Consider the following 22,389-nt stretch of genomic DNA (forward strand, 5'->3'; position numbering starts at 1 on the left):
TAATATATGGCTAACTTAAGCCTTTTAAAAAAGATTTATTTATGTATGCAAGAGCTGGGGTGTAGGCCAGAGGTGGGGGTGGGTGGGTGAGATGATTCACCAGAGACAGGGTGAGGAGCAGCACAGGGAGACTGACTGAAATACACTGCTGAGGGGAGCAGCAGGCAAGACAGGAGAGGTCTGCTGCAGCATGTGGATTAGTGCCCTGATAAGGCTGCCAGATATCTTCATAGTGCTGAGAGTTAACTCCCTCCACCAGCAGGGAGGCCCCTGACTTCAGCCTTTTTATTTAAGCTGTCAGACTCCAGAAATTAAGCTGCAGAAATTACAAGGCCCACACATGGTTATTTTTCTAGGAAAAAAGGCTTCTCTGAAGAAAGAGAGTAATATTTGAATTAGGGCTTTGTTTGGAGACATCCCACTTTAATAAATTTCCTAACTTTAAAGTCTATTTTTTTTAATTTGAGAGGTACAAGTTTCATCATTCTTTTAGTGTTTACATTTTTTAGATTATATACATTCTTTAACTGCATTGTACTTCATTTTATCTGTATTGAATCCCTATAAAAGTAAGGCACAAGTAAAATATCAGAAGTGATTTGGCTGAATTATGACAATTCCAAAAAGTGAACTAAATATTCTTACTCATTAATTTGTTATTAGTATTAACAGTTTCTAAAATCTAATATATTCTTCTTTCTGTCTTCAGTGAGATATACTTCCTGTTTCTGGCAGTAACGTTCCTGGTTTCAAAAAGCATGAAAAATAATCCATCCTGCTAGCCTTTTTTTTTTTTTTTAAGCATACAGGGTATAAGGGACATGGAAGTAAAGTAAGTTGAAAATGCAAGTTGAGTTTTATGAAATTATGATTATATTCTGTGTGAAGAAATATTGTGTGTGTACTTTTGACAACTATAATCACATGGAAAGAGATGATTTATTTCACTGTTCTTTCTTTACTAGGTTAACTCAATATAATTTTTGTGATTTTAAAAAACTTACTTTCAGAATTTTAAAAATCATGTAATTTAGATCAAGGGATGTTAAACTTTTCCCCTAAGAGGCCAAATAATATTTGCTGCATATAACCTGTTTCATATTTTTAATAACCCTTGAAAAATATTAAAAAAAAAATCTTAGCTAATGGGTTGTAGTTAGGTGAATAGCTTCAGAATGTGGTTTGTTAAGACTGTACTTTCCTGCTCACAAAATTTAGGGTTAGAAATCTATGTGTGAAAATATACAGTCCTTTGAAATAATTTCCATTCAAGATATAGAATGTCAAGAATTTATAAGGTACTTAAAAATCTTATGAATGACTCAAGATATGCACTTTAAAATTGATTTTGATAGAGCAGCATTCCTGCTGACAGAATTTCAAATTAAAAGTCAGAAGTGATAAGCAAAATGACTAACTGGAAATACTTTATAAAGTTAAATTTCAGAATTGTTTATGAATGTTTCAAGTAATAAAATCTCAGTAAAATATGGCATTTACTTATTGAAATTATTATATAAATAATAATTTATATAATTTCAATGAATTTGAAATTATTATATAAATTTAATTCATTCATATTACAAATTAAGTTATTCTAATGTACAAGTATTTTTCTTGCCTATGTTATATTCCACTTAGTATGTAGTTACTGGGGTTACAAAGAGTAACGAGATGTGATTCCATTCCTTTGGTAGTTTTTAGTTTTATGGAGGGATGGAACAAATAAAGAGTAAATAAGGCAGTATTTGTGTATAGAAGTCTGAATACGATAAGTTGGAAGGAAAAAAGGAAGGTATGTCCTTGAGTGTTAACAAAATAAAATTGACATTCAAAAGCACAGGTAACCCAAATAACAAATAACTACAAAGACCATCTGTGTGGTAACTTTGATTTTTTTCCCAAGATAATATTTTAATATTGAGATTCCATTTTTGCTCCTCCATATGTGCACATGTTACACTCACCCTCAACTGAGCCATGTGTGCAGTATCCCATCTGCCTCTTCCCTACTCCCTTCTCCCTCCATCTTGATCCCTGTGGTAACTGTTAAATTATTTCATTAAGTTCAAGATTTATTCCTGCTGTATCATCTATTCTGGAGAGTGCCCCATGTGCAGTTGAGAAAAATTCTGTTTTGGGGGTGCATTTTCCTGCACATATCTATGAGGTCTAATTCTTTGTTTAAAGCTATTGTGTCCATGTTTATTTTCTGCTTAGGTGAATGTGGAGTGTTGTAGTCCCCTGCCACAGATGTGTTTTTTCTTAAATGTCTGTTTTCAGAGTTGATAGTAGTTACCTAATGTGTAATTCAGTTTCCTTCATTTGGTGAGTATATATTGATGAATGTTATGTCTTCCTGATGTATATTGTTCATTAAAAACTGTCTCTCCCTGTCTCTTGTTATGGTTTTTAACTGGAAATATATTTTGTCTGATATAAGCATGGCTGTCCCTGCCTTTTTTGAGGTCCCATTTGCTTGTAGAATTTTTTTCCAACCCTTTGTTTTGAGTCTTTTCTTTGTCATTGGAGCTAAGGTGTTTCTCCAGGAGACAGCAGAAGGCTGGATTCTATTTACTAATACAACCGGACACTCTATGTCCTTTAATTGGTGAGCTCAGTCTGTTTAAATTTAAAGTGATAATTGATACATGAAAGTCTGTTGCTTCCAACTTGCTTTTAATTTTTGTGGTTCAGTCTACTTCTTTATTCAATTCTTTGTGAATGTTCTTCTCTTTGGTTTAAGTGTTTCAGCTCCTTTCAGTATTTCTTGGAGAGGTGGTCTAGTGTCTGCAAATTCCTTACGTTTCTCTATCTTTGAAAAGACCTTTATTTTCCCCTCATATAAGAAGGAGTCTTCTGGTGGGCAAGAGCCTTCTTGCAGGATAGATTATTCTTGGCTGGAAATATTTGGAGCATGTCATTCCATTCTATCCTTGTTTTTCTTCGGGGAATTACAATGTTAGCCTGATAGGCATACCTTTATACGTTATCTGCTTCTCCCTTACCAGCTTCAATATTCGTTCTTTGTCCTAAACTCTGGGAATTTTCACTTCTTGTTTGTGGTGTAGGTCTCATTTTGTTTGGTGGTGCCTTGGGGTTCTTTTAACTTCTGGATTTGTACATTTCTTCCCTCCTAGGTTTGGGGTTTTCCTCCATTATTTTTTTAAAGATTTATTTATTTAATACAGCAACTGGGGTACAGGTCAGAAGCACGGGAGGGTGAGAGGATTCACCAGAGCCAGAGCGGGGAGCAGAACAGGCAGACGGACCAAAGACACTGCTGAGGGGAGCAGTGGGCGAGGCAGGACAGGTCTGCTGCACCTTGTGGGGTTATCCTTGGCTGGTGGAGAATTGAACTGGCGCTGCAGAGGCTATGGACAGCTTAACAGCGTGGCACTCAACCGCTGTGTCAATGGGGAGGCCCTCCTCCATTATTTCTTTAAAATAATTTTCTGTTCTTCTCTCTCTCTCTCTTCTGACATTCCCATTATTCTTATATTGTCTTTTGTTAAAGAATTGGGTAATTCTCAGTCTTAGTTTTTTCTTTTTCTTGTTTTAGTTTTTTTTTTTTTTTTTTAAAGATTTACTTACTTATACAAGAACTGAGGTATAGGCCAGATGTGCGGGAAGGTGAGAGGATTCACCAGAGACAGAGTGGGGAGCAGAACAGGCAGATGGACCGAAGACACTGCTGAGGGGAGCAGTGGCGAGGCAGGAGAGATCTGCTGTACCATGTGGGTATCTCCCTGGCCAGCCGGGAATTGAACCCATGCCACAGAGGCTGCAGACAGCTTCACAGTGTGGCACTCAACCCGCTGAGCCACTGGGGAGGCCCAGTTTTTTCTTAATCATATATACATATGTATGTATATATGTATTTTACAACATTGTTCATTTTTGTACAATGTATGCTTGTATGCTTTCTCCTTTCAGGTATATTCCTCATAAAATTCCTACCACCAGGGCCTCCCTGGTGGCACAGTGGTTGAGTGCTGGGCTGTGAAGCTGCCTGCAGCCTCTGCAGCGCTGGTTCAATCCCCGGCCAGCGAGGGTCCCACAAGGAGCGCAGACTTCTCCTGCCGTGCCCGCTGCTCCCCTCAGCAGTGTGCTTTGTCTGTCTGCCTGTTCTGCTCCCGCTCTGGCTCTGGTGAATTCTCTCACCCTCCCGTGCTTCTGACTGTACCCAGTGCTTGTACAAATAAATAAATAAATCTTTAAAAAAAAATTCCTTCCACCAATTCACCTGCGATCCATTACCATAGTCCCTTGTGCTCTTCTCTCTCATTTTGATTTCTATACCTCCCCCTCCTTTGCAGAATGTCTCTGATTTATAGTTGCCTGCTAATTTTAATTTATTATTTATTATTATCATTATTGTTTTTTTCCTGATCCCTTTTTTGGTTCCCCTGTATTCCTCCTATAAGAAAAATAATCTAATATTTTTCTAGCTCTATAATCCCTTCTAGCTCTATCCATGTTGCTGAGGATGGCATTAGTTTATCTTTATTGATTGCTGAATAGTATTCCATTGTGTATGTATACCACATCTTGATCCAGTCATCTATTTTTGGGCATTTGGGTTGTTTCCATATCTTATCTATTGTGAATAGTGCTGCAATAAACACAGGGGTTCATGTATCCTTTTGAATTAATGTTTTTGTGTTCTTTGGGTAGGTTCCTAGGAGTGGAGTTGCTGGGTCATATGGTAGCTCCATTTTTAATAGTTTGAGGAACCTCCACACAGCTTTCCATAGTGGTTGGACCATTTTGCATTCCCACCAGCAGTGTAAGAGAGTTCCTTTTTCTCCACATCCTTGCCAACATTTATTATTTCCAGATTATTTATTTATTTATTTTATTAATTTTTTGGGGGACCCTTACCGGCAGCCGGGGAATGAACCAGCGCTGCAAAGGCTGCAGGCAGCCTCTCAGCCCAGCGCTCAACTGCTGCACCACCACGGGAGGCCCCAGTTGTCAGATTTTTTAATATGTGCCATTCTTACTGGTGTAAGGTGGTATTTCATTGGGGTTTTGATTTTCATTTCCCTGATTATAAGTGATGTTGAGCATTTTTTTTCACATACCTGTTGGCCATTTGCATTTCCTCTTTGAAGTAGTGTCCTTTTAGCTCTTTTGCCCATTTTTTTACTTGACTGTTTACTTTGTTTTTGTTGAGTCCAGTGAGCTCTTTGTAAATCTTAGTGATCAGTCCCTTATCAGTTGTATGTAGTGCAAAAACTTTCTCCCAGTGATTAGGGTGTCTGTTTGTTTTGGTTAGTGTCTCTTTTGTTGTACAGAAGCTTTTAAGTTTGATGTAATCCCCGCTGTTTATTGTTTCCTTCACTTTCTTTGCTTTGGGAAATGTGTCTTTAAAGATGTTGCTGAGATATATGGCATGTAGTGTTTTGCATATGTTTTCTTCTATGTGTTTTATGGTTTCAGATCTTTTGTTCAGTTCTTTTATCCATTTTGAGTCGGTTTTTGTACTTAATGTGAGGTAGTAGTCCAGCATCATTCTTTTGGGTGTTGCAGTCAAGTTTTCCCAGCACCGTTTCATGAACAAACTGTCCTTGTTCCATTGCATATTCCTTGCTCCTTTGCCGAAGATTAGTTGTCCATAAATATGCAGGTTTATTTCTGGGTTTTGTTTTCGATTCCATTGGTCTGTGTGTCTGTTTTTGTTCCAGTACCATACTGTTTTAATTTGAAGTCTGGGAGTATGATACCTATGTTCTCCTTATTTTTAGTCAGGAGAGTTTTGGCTAGTCGAGGGTTTTTGTGGTTCCTTATGAATTTCATCAATATTTATTCTATTTCTTTAAAGAATGTCAAGAATAATCTATTGTGAAACTTTTATCCGAACAGTATTGAATCTGTAAATTGCTTTCAGTAGGATGGCCATTTTGGTAATACTAATTTTTCAAATCTGTGAGCAGGGGGTGTCTTTCTATTTCGTTGTGTCTTTTATTTCTTTTAACAATGCTTTATAATTTTCTTTGCATAGTTCCTTCACTTATTTTGTTAGGTATATTCCCAAGTATTTGATTTTTTTCCAATTATAAAAGTGATAGTTATCTTGATTTCTTCTTCAGATTAATTGTTTACATATAGGAGACTACTGATTTTTGTGTGTTGACTTTTTTTTTTTTTTTTACTTTTTAAAAATCCTTTCCTACATGGGTTTTCTACATGGGTTCTCTGAACATTTGCATATCCAAGTACACTGACTTGTTCTTGCATTTGGTCTGTTCTACTTCTGTAACTTTCTCCTGAAATTTTCATCTCCTGTATTTCATTTTTTTACATGCCAAATTTCCAGCGTTATCTTACTAGTTTCTATCTTCTGTTGTTTGATTTTATTTTTAAAGACATTTATTTGTTTTGTACACCTGGGCTCCTAGATGAGCTGGAAGTTGTGTGGGTATGTATCTCTCTGTACCAGACCACAGCCTCCAGCATTTCTTTCCTTTCACCTCTTGTTCAGTGAAGCATGATACTCTTGTCTTCATTTTCTCTGCTGTCTGTCTTGGTCTCTGATGTCAGAGAGATATTCTAGTTTCACCTCAGTTCCCAAGACTCTATTCAGTATGGTGTTCCTCTGATTAACTGTTAAATGATCCTTTTAGGAGCAAAGCCTGGAACATCCTGTCACCATCTTGGTTTCAACAGTGCATTCTGAATATATCTTTTTCACTTATTGTGCCATAGTTTTACGTTTTTGGCATTTGCTATTTTACCACAAGGTAGTGTTTTTGTCTGAGTTTTGGTGTTCTGTTTTGTTTTTTAGAACCTGAATGTGTGGAAAGTGCCTATTATGGGGACTTCCTCATAGATAGTCTTGTAGAGGCATAGGGTCCTCATGGACCTAAAAATCCCTGTCCATACTGTACCCCTGGTAACTGGACTTCTCTTGGTCTAAGCACAAAATTTGTGGCTATGTCCTTTTGCCAGGCCTAGCCTCTCCACTCTCTTGTTCAGCAAAGTAAGTCTTCACTAAACATAATTGATAGGTTCTTGGATACCTTGGCATTAACATAAAGAAGGATATAAATCATATCTTCAAATAACATTATTTCATATAGCATTGACTTCGCTTTTTTTCCTCATCGATGTCAAAGGAAAAGGCATTTATTAAAACAATGTTATATTGAGGATTTGCTGTATATCATTCAGCACCATCTGTGAGATTTTTGGGTCAGTTTTGAGTTTCACATTGAGAAGTATATATGAATTAGTTATGGCTATATAGCAATCCTTTTATAAAACTATATGTATTGATATTTTTATTTTCCCAAGCCATCTCCAATTCTAATAATATGAAGGGAAAATAGTTTTTTTTCCCTCTGTTCAGTTTTCTGTAATGAGCTTTTTTGCCATTAATAGTAAGAAAAAGATAGTTTTAGCAAGACCAATGTTATTTTCTGAGATCTAATGAATACAGCAACTCAGTTTAGTATATTTCTATCTTCCCACAACCTTCTAAAGTGATCTACGTAGTTTGAGAAAATGAAAAAAAAATAAAGAATTCTTCACTAGACTCTGATATGAGAGTTTGTTCACATAGGGTTTGGAGTATCTGAGTAAATTACTACATTATTATTTGTTGATAAAATTTCTGAAATCTTCTGTTGAAAATAATTTCTCCCCTATTTGGAAGTTAATGGAGGTACAAAAGAAATGTGTGTTTATCTTTTCAGATTACACATTTGATTTTGAAATAAAAATTTACTGTCCCAGAGAATCTAAAAATATTTTTGTTTTCACAGAAATAATAATAACATACGTTTTAGTAAATTTAGGTGACTTTTGAGGTCTTCTTATAGGAATGAATATTCTTATATTGAAAACCTGCTATCTTGTTGAGGGTAGATGAGGTAGGAGTAATGGAGTGTTTTGTTTTTGAAGGTGATTCAGTAGAATGAAATGATTTTCAGGATACAGTGTTCTCTTTGAGTTACCTACATTCATTTTATTTCCAGTTCTCTCTGACCCATTGCTTCATCATAAGTTAGTTACAAGGTGGTATATGTAGGAAGTAAACATGAATAACAATAACAGAGGAAAACAGTATTACCTTTTTTTGTGGATAATCCTGACAGTCATTTTGTAGTGCAATTTGAATTGTCAGGCTATTGTCTTAGTATTGTTTTGTGTACTGTTTCGCTGGATACACCTTTCCTTATTTATTAATGATATCCATAGTCCATCTGTGTTTTTGAGGTAAAATGGTATATGGTGCGATTTATAGAAATCAGGAATCTTGGAGGAAGAGCAGATTTGTGTGTGTGGCAAAGGAATACTATGTCCTTTTCCTGTTGTTTATTTTTGAGATGTGAGATAAGAAATGTCAAATAGGCAATTGGATATTTGCCAAGATCTGTTATGTCAATCTGTCTGCAAAAATAATGTGAAGTGAGATTAGAAGGTGACCCAAGTCCATTTTCTAAGAAGCTATAAGTGTCAAGGATACTAAGAAAGAACAAATGAATTGGAATATAAAGAATGGAAGTGTGAAATAGGAGAATCCAAAGACTCCAAGAGGAGATAGTGGTCAGTTGTCACATGCTGTAGTGAGATACCAAGTTAGATAAGGACAGATGGAACTATTATTAAAGTAGACATTATTGGTCACCTTATTTGGTTCTCATTTTTTCTTTTTATTATTAAGATTTATTTGTTTATTTATACAAGCACTGGGTACAGTCAGAAGCGCAGGAGGGTGAGAGAATTCACCACAGCGGGGAACAGAACAGGCAGACTGACGAAATACACTGCTGAGGGGAGCAGCGGGCGGCAGGAGAGGTCTGCGCGCTGTGTGGGACCCTTGCCGGTGACTGGGGATTGCAGTCACTGCAGAGGCTGTGGGTAGTCACAGTCACAGTCACAGCACTGCAGAGGCTGTGGGTAGCTTCGCAGCCCAGCGCTCAAACCCTGCGCCACCAGGGGAGGCCTGGTTCTTGTTTTTTCAAGGAGAAAAATGCTAGTCAAATAATGCATGGGCAATTCTTAAGAAGTTTATTTTAAATTTTACATATATCAGTAGTCATGTTTCTTAAGTTAATTTTAAAATTTATATATAGTAAAATTACTATTTTTCCTATATGATTCTGAACTTAAATTTGTGTAACTAAAATCACAATCAAGATAGTCTGATCATTCTCTCCCCAAAATTCCCTTTGCTGCCTTCCTTTAGTCCACTTCACCCCCTAGTGTTAATCTGTGGCAACTGCTAATGTTTTAAGAATGTCATATAAATGCGACCAAACAGTCTTTTGAGGCTATTATTTTTTATAAACTTTTATTAAGATAATATTGGTTTACGACATTGTATATGGTTGAGACATATTGGATCCCACCTCTTCAGATGTATTATCGCATACCATAACTACCACCAAAGCAGGCGTAGGCCTCCTGCATAGTTTAGTTGTACACCCTCTGGCCTTTACTTTCCATCCTCTCCTTTACGGGTAGCACCAGTTTTTATAGTCAGATTTCTGGGGTTTCATTTTGGTTTGGTTTTGTCTGAATCTTTGTTTTCTTTATATAACACATATAAGCATTAGCATTTGGTATTTTTCTTTGTCTTAGTTTATTTCTTTTAATATACTGCCCATAAGTTCTATCCATGTTGTAGAAAATGGCTCAGTATTCTATGGGGTATATGTAATATTTACCTCCTCTTCAGGGATTTATCTGTCCCTGAAAATTTAGGTTACTTTCATAACCTGGTTATTTAAATAGTGATATAGTGAACATACCTATAAATATATGCCTTTGAATTAATGTTTTTGCATTCTTTGGTAGATAACTTGTAAGTGCAATTGTTGGAACATATGGTAGATCTATTTTTACTATTTAGAGAAACCTCCATACTCTTTTCTGTAGGGGAAACAGACTAGTCTACATTCCCACCAAAAGTGTATGAGGATTCTTTTTTCTCTCCATCCTCCTCAAAACTTGTTGTTTCTGGACTTTTTGACATAGCCCATTCTCACAGGCTTGAGATGGTATCTATTGAGGTGTTGATTTGCTTTTTCCTGATACGTGTTATTGAACTTTGTTTTATGTGCCTGTTGGCCATTTGTTTACCTTTTTTTGGATAACTTTCTATTTAGAACATCTGCCCCTTATTTTTACTGGGTTGTTTGCTTTCTTTTTCTTGAGATACATGAATTCTTTGTACATCTTAGATATTAGCTCCTTGTCAAATATATGATGTGCAGATAATTTTTCCCGTTCAGTAGGGTGTCTTTTCCTTTAAATTGTGTTACTTTCACTATACAGTTTACTAGTTTGATGTAGTGCTGTTTATTTTTGCTTTTGTTTGTCCTGCCATTGTTGTTGAGTCCCAAAGTAATCAATGAGGCCTATGTTGTAGAGTATTTTGCCTACATTTTCTTCTAGGTATTATATTTTTCCAGTTTTTCATCCTTTTTTTTTTTGTTTTTCAATTATTTATATAGATTTTGTATCATTATTCATTTTTTAACAATGTTTGCTTTATTTTCTCAGGTGTAGTCCCCGTAAAATTTCCACCACTAGATCACCTTCTGAGTCAAGTTTTGTGTGGTGTCTGCTAGTAGTCTAGATTCACTCTTATGCATGTGGCTGTCCAGTTTTCTTAACACTATTTGTTGCAGAGACTTTTCACACCATCTGATATCTCTGTTGTCAACCACCCCAGGCAGGGGAGGTTCATTGTCAGTTCTCACAGACAAAAAGAAAATATGGAGCCTTTAGTGGATTTTGCAATCCCTTGATGCTGAGACAGGGAACCACAGGCAGGTGGAGTAAGAGAGACTCCAACACTGGGAGAGGCAGAACAGCAATTCCTCTGCTTACCCCCCTTTACACTGTTAAGTGTCCATAGCCATACAACTGATACATTGTTGCAAATGCAAGGTCCCTCTATTGTTTACTAGATGTTGGAATGGTGGAAAACAGCATTTCATGGTATGGGCTTCCTAGTGTGTGGAAGGTGAAAAATAGCCTGATTTACTCATTTTCCTTAAAATCTGTCTTTCACTTTCTATCTTATTTCACATAACATAATCACCTCGAGGTCCTTCCATTTTTCCTAAAAGACACTATCTTTATTGTGTGTTGTGTGGTATTCCATTGAGTATATATTCCATAATTTCTTTACTTTTTCTTCTATTGATGGGAACTTTGGTTGGTTCATTGATTTGGCAACTGTGGAATGTGCTGCTAAGAACAGAGACAACATTAAGTATTTTTGTTTTAGAGTTTTCATATTTTAAATATGTAGTAGAGGTATTGCACAAACATATGGACTGCCATTTTTATTTTCTTAAGAAATCTTCTTGGGCCTTCCCTGGTGGTGCAGCTGTTGAGTGCTGGCCTGCGAAGCTGCCCACAGCCTTTGCAGCGCCGGTTTGATCCCTGGCTGCTGGCGAGGGTTCCACATCGTGCGAGCACCTCTCCTGCCAAGCCCGGTGCTCCCCTCAGCAGTGTATTTCGTCAGTCTGCCTGTTCTGTTCCCCTCTCTGGCTCTGGTGAATTCTCTCACCCTCCTGTGCTTCTGACTGTATCCAGTGCTTGTATAAATCAATAAATAAATCTTAAAAAAACAAAAGAAATCTTATAGTTTTTTTGTAGGGGCTGCTCCATCATCCATTCTCACCAACACTGTGTGTGGATTCCTTTTTCTCAGCACTCTTGCCAACATTTGTTGTTTGTATTATTTTTGCTATGTCCCATTCTCAAAGGGGTGAGGTGAAAACACATTATGATTTAGATTTACATAAGAACAATGCTGAACAATTTTTAATGTCTGAAGGACTTCTGAATGCCCTTAGAAAAATGTCTATTTAGGTCTTTTATCCAATTTTTTTGATTGGCGTGTCTTTTTTTGTTGTTATTGTTGGATTGTATATGTGCTCTGTATATTTTGGAGGCTAGTCCCTTGTTAAATATGCAGTGTGGGGCCTCCCTGGTGGCGTAGTGGGTTGAATGCAGCACTGTGAAGCTGTCCGCAGCCTCTGCAGTGTGGGTTTGATTCCTGGCTGGCCAGGGAGATACCCACATGGTGCAGCAGATCTCTCCTGTCTTGCCCGCTGCTCCCCTCAGCAGTGTTTTCTATCCGTCTGCCTGTTCTGCTCCCTGCTCACCCTCCTGTGCCTCTGGCCTGCACCACAGTTCTTGTATAAATAAATATTTTTTTTAAAAAAATGTGCAGTGTATAAATATTATTTCCCATTCTATAGGTTGCCTTTTTTTTTAAGGTTTTATTTTTTTAAGATTTATTTTATTTATACAAGAACTGGGGTACAATCAGAGGATAGTGAGAGGATTCACCAGAGACAGAGCGGGAAGCAGAACAGGCAGACGGACCGAAGACACTGCTGAGGGGAGCAGTGGGCGAGACAGGAAAGGTCTACTGTGCCATGTGGATATCTCCCTGGCCGGCTGGGAATCGAACCTGTGCTGCAGAGCCTGCAGACAGCTTCACAGCGCTGTGCTCAACCTGCTGTGCCACCAGCGAGGTCCGCCTTTTTGTTTTTGTGATTTTATTTTTGAGGCATAACAGGTTTTTCATTTGATGTAGTCCCATTTGTGTATTTTTGCTTTTGTTTTCTTTGCCTTTGGAGTTGCCCAAATACATCTTTGTGGTCAGTGTCCAGTAGTGTCTCCCTTATGTGTTCATCCGTGTATTTTATGGTTTTAGTTATTATATTCAGATCTGAAGTCCATTTTTTTAAGGATTTATTTATATATTTATACAGGATCTGGGGTACAGGCCAGATGCGTGGGAGGGTGAGAGGATTCACTAGAGACAAAGCGGGGAACAGAACAGGCAGACTGATGAAATACACTGCTGAGGGGAGCAGCGGGCAAGATAGGAGAGGTCTGCCGCACCATGGGGGATCCTCCCCAGCCAGGCGGGATCGAACTGGTGCTGCAGAGGCTGAGAACAGCCTCACAGTGTGGCGCTCAACCCCCTGTACCACCAGGGGAGGCCCTCTGAAGTCCACTTTTTTTTTAAAGATTTATTTATTTATTTATACAAGCACTGGGTACAGTCAGAAGCACGGGAGGGTGAGAGAATTCACCAGAGCCAGAGTGGGGAGCAGAACAAGTATACTGATGAAGTACACTGCTGAGTGGAGCAGCGGGCGTGGCAGGAGAGATCTGTGCATCATGTGAGCCCCTCACCAGCGGCCGGGGATCAAACCGGCACTGCAGAGGCTGTGGGCAGCTTTGCAGCCCAGTGTTCAACTGCTGTGCCACCAGGGAGGCCCCTGAAATCCATTTTGAGTTAGTTTTTGTGTGTTGATTTAAATACAAACCTTTCTTTTTTTTTTCTTTCATTTTTAATGTTGTTATTCATGTTTCCCTACACCATTTGTTAACGAGACTTTCTTATCTCCATTGTATGGCCCTAGCACGTTTGTCAGTGATTAATTGTCATATTTTTGTGGGTTTATCTCTGGACTTTCTATTCTATTCCATTGGTCAGAGTTTCTGTTTTTGTTCCAGTTACATTACTATTTTGATTGCTGTTGCTGTATAATATAGTGTGAAGTCTAGATGTGTGATATCATTTTTTCCCTTTTTTTTCTCAGGATTCCTTTAGCTATTTGGAGCCATTTATGGTTCTATATAACTTTTATAATTGTTCAGTTTCTTTGAAGAAAGTCATTAGGATTTTAAGTTACTTTAGGTACTATGGTCATTTTAATGATATTTATTCTTCCAATTCATGAGCATGGCATATCTTTTATTTCTATGTGCCTTATTTCATTTAATAAAGTCTTATAGATTTCATTATATAACTCCTTTGCATCCTTCATTAAATATACTCCCAGGTATTTAATTCTTTTTTTTTTTCCCTTAAATATGTTTTTTTATATCCATTTCTTTTGGTACATTGTTTGCATATAGAAATGGAACTAATTTTTGTTTATTGATTTTTGTATCCTGCCACTTTATTCTATTCATTTATTTCTAGTAGTTTTTGGGTACAATCTTTTGTACCATCTGCAAATAGTGACAGTTTCACTTTTTTTTCTCAATTTGCATTCCTTTTATGTCTTTTGCTTGCCTAATTTCTTTGGCTATGGCTACCAATACTATGTTGACCAATAATGGTAATGGTGGACGTTCTTTCTTTGTTCTGTAGAAGCCAAATACTGTTATAAGTAGTGGTCCCTGGAGGAGGGTGCTGGTGAGGATAGATTGCCCCAGGGAAAATGCTAAAAAAGTATCCCATTTTTGGGGTGGAGACTGTGACCCAAGATTCAATGTTCGGGATTCATTGTTTGAGCATTCAGCATTTGGAATGCAGTGTTTTCTGCTCTTCAGTGGTTCTGGGGTCAGCAATTTTGGCTCCCACCAAGCCGATCTTCTAGAAGGCTGAAGGACATACTGGCATCTGAAGGATGAGGAGAGACCTCTAGCAGCCAACCTGAGAGATGAAAAGTTTGGAGGCTTTGCAAATAGCCGAGTGACTTAAACTGTTCCCAGTTTTGCTGCTTTTAAAGCCTAGCATAGATGGCGAAGACCTGGAGCTGGGCACCTCACGGAGCTGTGTGAATGTGGCCATTTGTCAGGTCATTCAGCCGCTGCAGCTGCTGTTTTGAGTGTCGCTTGTCTGGTGCTGTGCTGGGGCATCTCAGCAACTCTGGGATCATCTCCTGTTATATCTTCTGTTGTCTTCGTGAATTGGAATCTGGCCTATAGTCTGGCTGCCGCATCATGCTCCAGGCCTCAGTGGCTAAAAGATGCCATATTACATGCTTTTTGTTTAGGACTTGAAAACACTGCATGATGCTTCGGGTGTGAGGTAAACAGCCATTCATGTCCTCAGTAACACTTCATTTTTCCCTGGTTTGTTAAATAAATCCTATTGTTGTTGTTCTCTGAGCCTGAGTAGGCTTGCAATTATGCATGGGGGTAAAGAACTCAGACAGTGACCTGTAAACTATTTCGGCAGTGTCCTTGGCTGGTTTTAGTGCCCCTTGCTGCCCTGTATCAGTTCTTTTTTTTTTTTTTTTTTTAAGACTTATTTATTTATTTATACAAGCACTGGGGCCAGTGTTTTTTCAGACTTGCATTCCTGGGATAATCCAACTTATCATTTGGAGCATGCATGGTTCTCTTAATAACATGCCATATTTGGTTTGCTAGGAATTTGTTGAGAATTATTGCATGTATGTTCTTCAGGGTTATTGGTCTATAATTATTTAATTTGCTTTTGTTTTTTACATTCCTTGTATGGTTTTGAGTTTAGGGTAATATTGGCCTCATAGAATGTGTTGGAGACTTTTCCATAGTCTGATATTTTTGTTTTAATTGCTTGAGTTGCTAGGTCCTCTTTGTTAGGTAGAATTCACTGGAGAATTCATCTAGTCCTTGGCTATTGTTCTTAGGAAGACTTTTTATTACTCTTTGAATTTCTGCCCTTATAAATTGGAGTGTTTAAGCTGTTTGTTTCATCCTAATTCCATTTTGGGGAGGCTTTGTGAATCTGAAAATTTGTTCATTCCCTCTATATTGTCTAGTTTGTTTGCATAGAAATGTTCATATTGGGTTCTTATTATATATTTCAATGGCATCTGTTGTAATTTCATCTATTTCTTTCCTGATTCTGTATATTTGTGTTTTCTCTCTTCTTCAGAAGCCTAGCTAATGGCTTGTTCATTTTGTTTGTATTTCAAAGAACTATCAGTTTCACTGACCCATTGGACTGTATTTTTGGTTTCTATTTAATTATGATCTCATTTTTATTATTCCTTTCCCTCAACTGATTTTTGACTACTTTTGTTCTTTTCCTACTTTCTTCAGCTGTAGAGTTGGGTTATTTTTAGATTTTCGTGTGTGTGTGTGTGTGTGTGTGTGTGTGTGTGTGTTTAACACGGGCCTATATTGCTATGACTGCACTCGTAGTATGCTTTTAGAGCATCCCATTGGGTCTGATATTTTTTCCCTAATTTTCATTAGTCTCCTGATACTTTCTTTTTTCTTTCTTGATTTCTTCCTTACACAAGAATTGCTCAGAAGCATTTTGTTTAGTCTCCATATATTTTGGTTGAATCTGAGATTGTTTTTACAGTATATTTCTAATGTTATAGTGTTGATTTTTTAAAAAAGATTTATTTATTTATTTATACAAGCACTGGGTACAGTCGTAAGCACGGGAGGGTGAGAGAATTCACCAGAGCCAGAGCGGTGAGTAGAACAGGCAGACTGGCGAAATACACTGCTGAGGGGAGCAGGGGGAGGCAGGAGAGGTCTGTGTGCCATGTGGGACCCTCGCCGATTCTTGATATACTTTATATTTTCATATATTTTCTGAGACATGTTTTGTCTCCTATTATGTGTTTGATTCTTGCAACTGTGCTATGTGCATTTGAGAAGAAACTATTCATTTCTTTTGGGATGAAAGGCTCTATAAATGTCCATTAAATCTACCTGGTACAACATTGCATTTAAAGCCTTTATTCCTAATATTGTGTTAGGGGGAAAGGATGTCCTGAGCAAACTCCATACAGGCTTTGTGTACTCCACCCCCACTCCATCAAGACACTGGTAACTACAAGTCCCATGATCAAAAAAGAGAAGGTTGTGAGGACCTGAGGGAGGAGTTAAGTAACTATATTCTCTGTTTGAGTATTTAACTGGCCATGTGGCCAGGGGTCACATGTGGCCACAAGGCTCGCTCATTTTTTCGCCAGCTCAGTGAGTCATTGGGATTCCAGGTCAGCAGAATGGGTAGAACACATTTACAAACTTAACTCCTTTTTCTCCCTGAGTTATTCATTTCCCCATTTCCCCTTGCCTTGTAAATAAACCTTTTATCAACGTTTTGTATGTGTCTACAGTTTAGCTTTAATAAGTCCCTTTTAAGCATGTGGGTGAGGACCCAGAGACAGGCAACCCGTTTTATATCGGGGTTGCTCTGTAACAATTGAATGGTTTCACTTATAGGTGGAATATAGGGAGACCAAAAAACGGTCAGGAAAAAGACAAAACTTGCAAGCAAACCATAGATCTGAGGCATACAACAGGGGAGATGGAGGGAAAGGCTCCAAAAATAGGGGAGGGAAAAACACAAGCAAGTGTAATGACAGTTTATGGGTGATGTGGTGGTGGGAAATTTATGGGGCCTGCACCTGAGGGGGGAAATCAAATATTGTACAACAATGGACAATGATATAAAAAATAAAAAGTTTTAAAAATTAAAACCTTTGTTTCGTTAGAAATCAATATTTTCTGCCTGGATAATTTATCCCTTCATGTCAGTTGTGTGTGAAGTCTCTGATAGAAATTGTATTATTTGCCAACATATTGTTTTAGGTATGTTAATAAATGCTTTATACAACTAGGTGTCCCTGTGTTAGGTACATAAAAGTTAATCACAGTTATTTTATATTCTTGATGACTTGTTCCCTTGATAGATTGTGGAATTTTTTGATTTACTTTGTTACCCTGAGATTTTTCATTTGGTGAGTTCAGACCATTTATGTTTATAGTGGCTATTGATATATACTACTAATTGCCAGTCATTCTGTTTTTGATTGTTGTCTCTTTTGTTGTTTCTTTTACTATTTGTATCTCTCTGTGCTTTCTGGATGATTTTCTCTATTGATTTTATCAATTTCTTTGTTTCTTTTTCTGTGAGCCTCTTCTAGACGTTAGTTTATTGGTAATAATTGGGTTTTTGTCTAAATTACTGTTTTAATAAGTCCTTTATAAGGTGGCATCCTCTCTCCAAAATGCATCTCTGTGACTTGACTTCTGTCCATTTCTTCCTTCCCTTTAAATGTTTTGTTGTTGACTCATAATATTCCTGCTCATGCTTTTCACTTTGTGTTCTGTTGTCATTTTTCTCATGGTTTTGTGTTTTTTCTTTATTTGTAGAAAAACTTCTTTCTACATTTATTATAGATCAGGTCTGGTGGTAATAAACTCTACTTGCATCTGCTTATCTTTGAAAGCCTTTATTTCACCTTCATATTTGAGTGATAATTTTGTAGCATAGAGTATTCTTGCTTGGGAGTTCTTCTTATTTAGGAATATGAACACTTCCTTCCACTCTCCTTTTATCTAGAGAGTTTCTGGGGTTAAATCCAAGAAAAGCCTGATTTGAATACATTTCTAAATTACCTGCATTTTCCTCCTTTTATGTAAAATTTTTTCTATATGTTTAATTTTTTTAATTCGACAATTTTGTGTCTTGGTTTAGGTCATTTTGTATTTAAAATTTTGTTTGTGTCTCTGCTTCTTGACCACCATTACTTAATGTATTCATATGTTTGGGAAATTCTTAGCTGTTCTTTCTTTAAATAGTGTCTCTGCTACCTTTACAGATCTTTCTATATTTTTAAATTGATTTATTTTTGATTAAGTAATATTTGGATACCCCCATCAGGTATTAGGAACATTGTTAGGCAACACCAAATCACCCATCATCCACCACCATAGTCTATGTGCTTCCTTCCATCTTTGTTCTTACCCCTCCCTCATCAGCTCCCCCTGCCCCCTATTGGTTCAGTTCTGTACTCAGCTATCAAAGGTTACTTGTTAAGCATATCTTTATTTGACTTTTAGTTTGGTTACTTTATATTCCACATATTAGTGACAATATCTGGTATTTACCTTTCTCCTTCTGACTTATTTCATTCGCATTATCCCTTCCAGCTCCATCCATGTTGCTGTAAATAGAATGAGTTTATTTTTTTGATTGCTGAGTAATATTCCATTGTGTATATATTCCACATCTTCATGATTCACTCATCTGTTTTGGGGCACTTAGGCTGTTTCCAAATTTAGAAATAGTAAATAATGCTGCAGCAAACATGGTGCTGCAAATTTCCTTTAGAATTATTGTTTTCGAATTTTTTTGGTCTATGACTATGAGTGGGAATACTGGGTCAAATGACAGGTAACATTTAATATATATATTGCTTTGGGGATAGCAGCCATTTTAATAGTGTAAATTCCTCCTATTAATGAGCAGGTAATATCTTTCCATTTCATTTAGCATTTTATTTATATTAACAATCATAGTTTTCCTTTTATAGTATTTCACCTACAAAACCTTATATGAATAGTCACCTTATTAATGATTTTACTTTATTTCCCACTACTCTCTTTGAAGACATGAGTTGTATTCCCACTTTAGAACACTTGCATTCGTTGTATCTACTTACAGTTTATTTTGCCCTTAAAGATATTGAACACATCTCTTATATTTTGACAAACACAAACACAGAGAGAAAGATTTCTAATCTGTAAAATAGAATAATGCTTAAAATATCACATTGAAATTATTTGTAAAATGAGAATGCATATCTCTGAATGGGGGTCTGAAGGAGTTTCTGTTAAGAAAATGATATTTTTTGCACATGATTAAGTGGCGTAATTTTAATGCTATCAAGTACCTCTAAATATTTGGCATTACTAAATCATATCAATGTAAGTAGTGTATTATTTTCTATTTCATATCAAATGGCACTGATGAAAACTGTTAACATAACAGGTAGGAAAGAAAAAAAATCATGTGTTGATTTTATTTTTAATTTCATTGTTCCATTTAATTTTAGTCATTTATTTATTTACAAAGTTGAATGGGAAAGCCTATAGATGGGAGCTTTTTTATTGTTATGCATTATAAAATTAATAAAGCACCTGTAAACAGGAACCATTGATTTGCAAACACATTTTTTTCCTCTCACTGGGGGTATTTATTATTTTTTTACATTTATTTTTTAATCTATTTTTAATTGAGGTAATTTGGGTACCCCTATCAGGTTTTAACACAGTAGTGCCCTCACCACTAGATCACCCATAGTCCACCACCAAATTCCATTGTGCTTCCTCCCTCTTTGTTCTAATCCCCCCACCATTTTGGTGCTTCAATTCTGTAGTTAGATTTCAAAGGATTGGTTTTTTGTTTGTTTGTTTGCTTTTCTTTTTCTTTATATATATATTTATTTACATGTATATGTAAGTATATCTTTATATATGTATATGTAAATTTATATAAAGATGTTATATAACATCTTTACATGTATATATATATATTTTCATATCGTTCTTCCTTTTTCTACAATGCTTGCTTTCTCCTTTCAGGTGTAGTACCCACAAAATTCTCATCAATTCACTCATGCACCATCACCATAGTCCCCATATGAGAACAAATTCCCTCCCCTGTTTTGATCCCTCTCCCTCCCCCCTCCTGCATTATGTTTCTGATTAATAGTTGCCTGTTAATTTTGTATTATAATTTATTATAATTATTTCTTTTTCCTGGTCCCTTATTTGGTATCCCTACATTCCTCCTTTAAGTGAAACCATCCATTATTTTTCCTTTTCCTTCTGTCTTATTTCACTGAGTATGATCCCTTCCAGCTCCATCCATGTTGCTGCAAATGGCATGAGTCTGTCTTTTTTGATTTCTGAGTAGTATTCCAGTGTGTATATATACCACATCTTCTTGATCCAGTCATCTAATTTTAGGCATTTGGGTTGTTTCAATATCTTACCTATTGTAAATAGTGCTGCAATAAACATAGGGGTTCAAGTATCCTTTTGAATTAATATTTTTGTGTCCTTTGGGTAGATTTCTAGGAGTGGAATTCATGGATCATATGGAAGCTCCATTTTTAGTAGTTTGAGGAACCTCCACACAAGTTTGTATAGTGATTGGACCAGTTTGCATTCCCACCAGCGATGTAGGAGAGTCCTTTTTCTCCACATCCTTGCCAACATTTGTTGTTTCCCTTTTTTTTTTTTTTTTAATATGTGCCATTCTCACTGGTATAAGGTGGTTTCTCATTGTGGTTTTTGATTTGCATTTCTCAAGGGATTATTTTTAAGTTTGCCATTGTTTAGTTACAATATGTTATACATATTAGAGATACCATCCAGTAATTTTCTTTCTCCTTCTGGCTTAATTTACTTATCATTATCCCTTCCAGCTTCATCCATGTTACCATAAATAGCATGAGTTTATCTTTATTGATCACTGGGTAATTTTCTATTGTGTATATATATGATATCTTTTTATCTGCTCATCTGTTTTAGAGCAGTTAGGTTGTTCCCATAATTTAGCTATAGCAAATAGTGCTACAATAAACATGGAAATACAAGATTCCTTTCAAATTAACATTTTAAAATTTTTGGGTAGATACCTAGAGGGAAATACTGGGTTAAATGGTAGATCAATTTTTAATGTTTTGAGACACCTCCATACTGATTTCCATAAGGGTTGGACCAGTTTGCATTCTCACCAGCAGTGTAGGAGGGTTCCCTTTTTTCTATATCCTGGCCAACACTTGTTTGTGATCTTTTTGATATGGGCCATTCTCATGGGTTTGAGGTGTTACCTCACTGAGGTCTTGATTTGCATTTCCCTAATGATATTTGTTTCCATAATGATACTTGTTTTCCCTAATGATATTTGCTTTCTCACTGCAATAGCAGAGTTGAACAGTTAATAGAGATGCTATGTCTACAAAGCCTAAAATACATTAAATTTGTCTATCATTTAGGTAGAGTTATTTTGATTTTAGTTGTTACTATTGCTCTGTTACTCCTGAACTTTAGTTTTTGAACAATATTTTTCAGATGACTGGTCTAAAAATGGTTGATGAGCCAATGGAAGAGGGAGAAACAGACTCATGCCGTGTAAGTACTCATGTTAACTTATTAACTCAAGTTTTTAAGATGTAAGGGAAGAAAATAATGGAAAACATTCTTCCAATTAGTGAAATTCATTCACCTCAGTTAAAAATAATTAAATCGATAAACACATGCAGTTTATAGCAACATGGATGGAGCTAGAAGGGATCATGCTTAGTGAAATAAGTCAGAAAGACTAAGAAAAATACCAGATGGTCTTACTCATAGCAGGAATTTAGATAACCTAAATAAGGGACCAGGAAAAAGACTAATTAATACAAAGTAAAAATCAAAATTAACGAGCAACTATAAACCAGAGACACATTACCAGTGCGGGCGGGGAGCGGGAGAGGAAGGATTAGGGTCAAAATAAGGGGGGTGCAATTGTATGGGGAATATAACCAAAATGAAAATGTGTACATTGTACAATAATAAAAAAAGATGTAAGAATTATATAAAATAAAATATTAACAAAAAACAAAAAAAAAGTAAATACAATTGCTAATAAGGCAACAGTTCAAAATAAACAACAGATTTTTGTCAGAAATTCTTATTCATCAACTTTTTAAAACAAATCTAATCAGCACAGTTAAGGTTGATAATTATTTTGTTAATCAAAAAATAGTATAATTTTTAGAAAGATTTATATATATAATAATCAGAGAGGTGCCAGCAGAGAGATTTTTTTTTTAAATATTTATTGATTTATTTATACAAGAACTGGGGTACAGGCCAGTT

The 22,389-nt window shown here is 36.4% G+C and overlaps 1 protein-coding gene across 3 annotated transcripts in view; it reads left to right on the top strand.

Annotated features, from left to right (window-relative positions):
- Positions 1-21,601: 21,601 nt before the first annotated feature.
- The window catches only part of RPS6KA6 (ribosomal protein S6 kinase A6), a 189,932-nt gene continuing 189,144 nt past the window's right edge, over positions 21,602-22,389 (top strand). For all 3 annotated transcript variants that reach the window (XM_037512225.2, XM_054695658.1, XM_037512226.2), the window contains exon 1: positions 21,602-21,657. In XM_037512225.2, the coding sequence (XP_037368122.1) occupies positions 21,613-21,657 (45 nt within the window). In that variant the 5' untranslated portion in view covers positions 21,602-21,612. The remainder of the gene's footprint in view (positions 21,658-22,389) is intronic.

The sequence above is a fragment of the Talpa occidentalis genome, unplaced genomic scaffold, assembly GCF_014898055.3.
Source record: "Talpa occidentalis isolate TD23 unplaced genomic scaffold, MPIMG_talOcc4v2.1 talOcc4.15, whole genome shotgun sequence".
In the NCBI taxonomy this organism is placed as follows: Eukaryota; Metazoa; Chordata; class Mammalia; order Eulipotyphla; family Talpidae; genus Talpa; species Talpa occidentalis.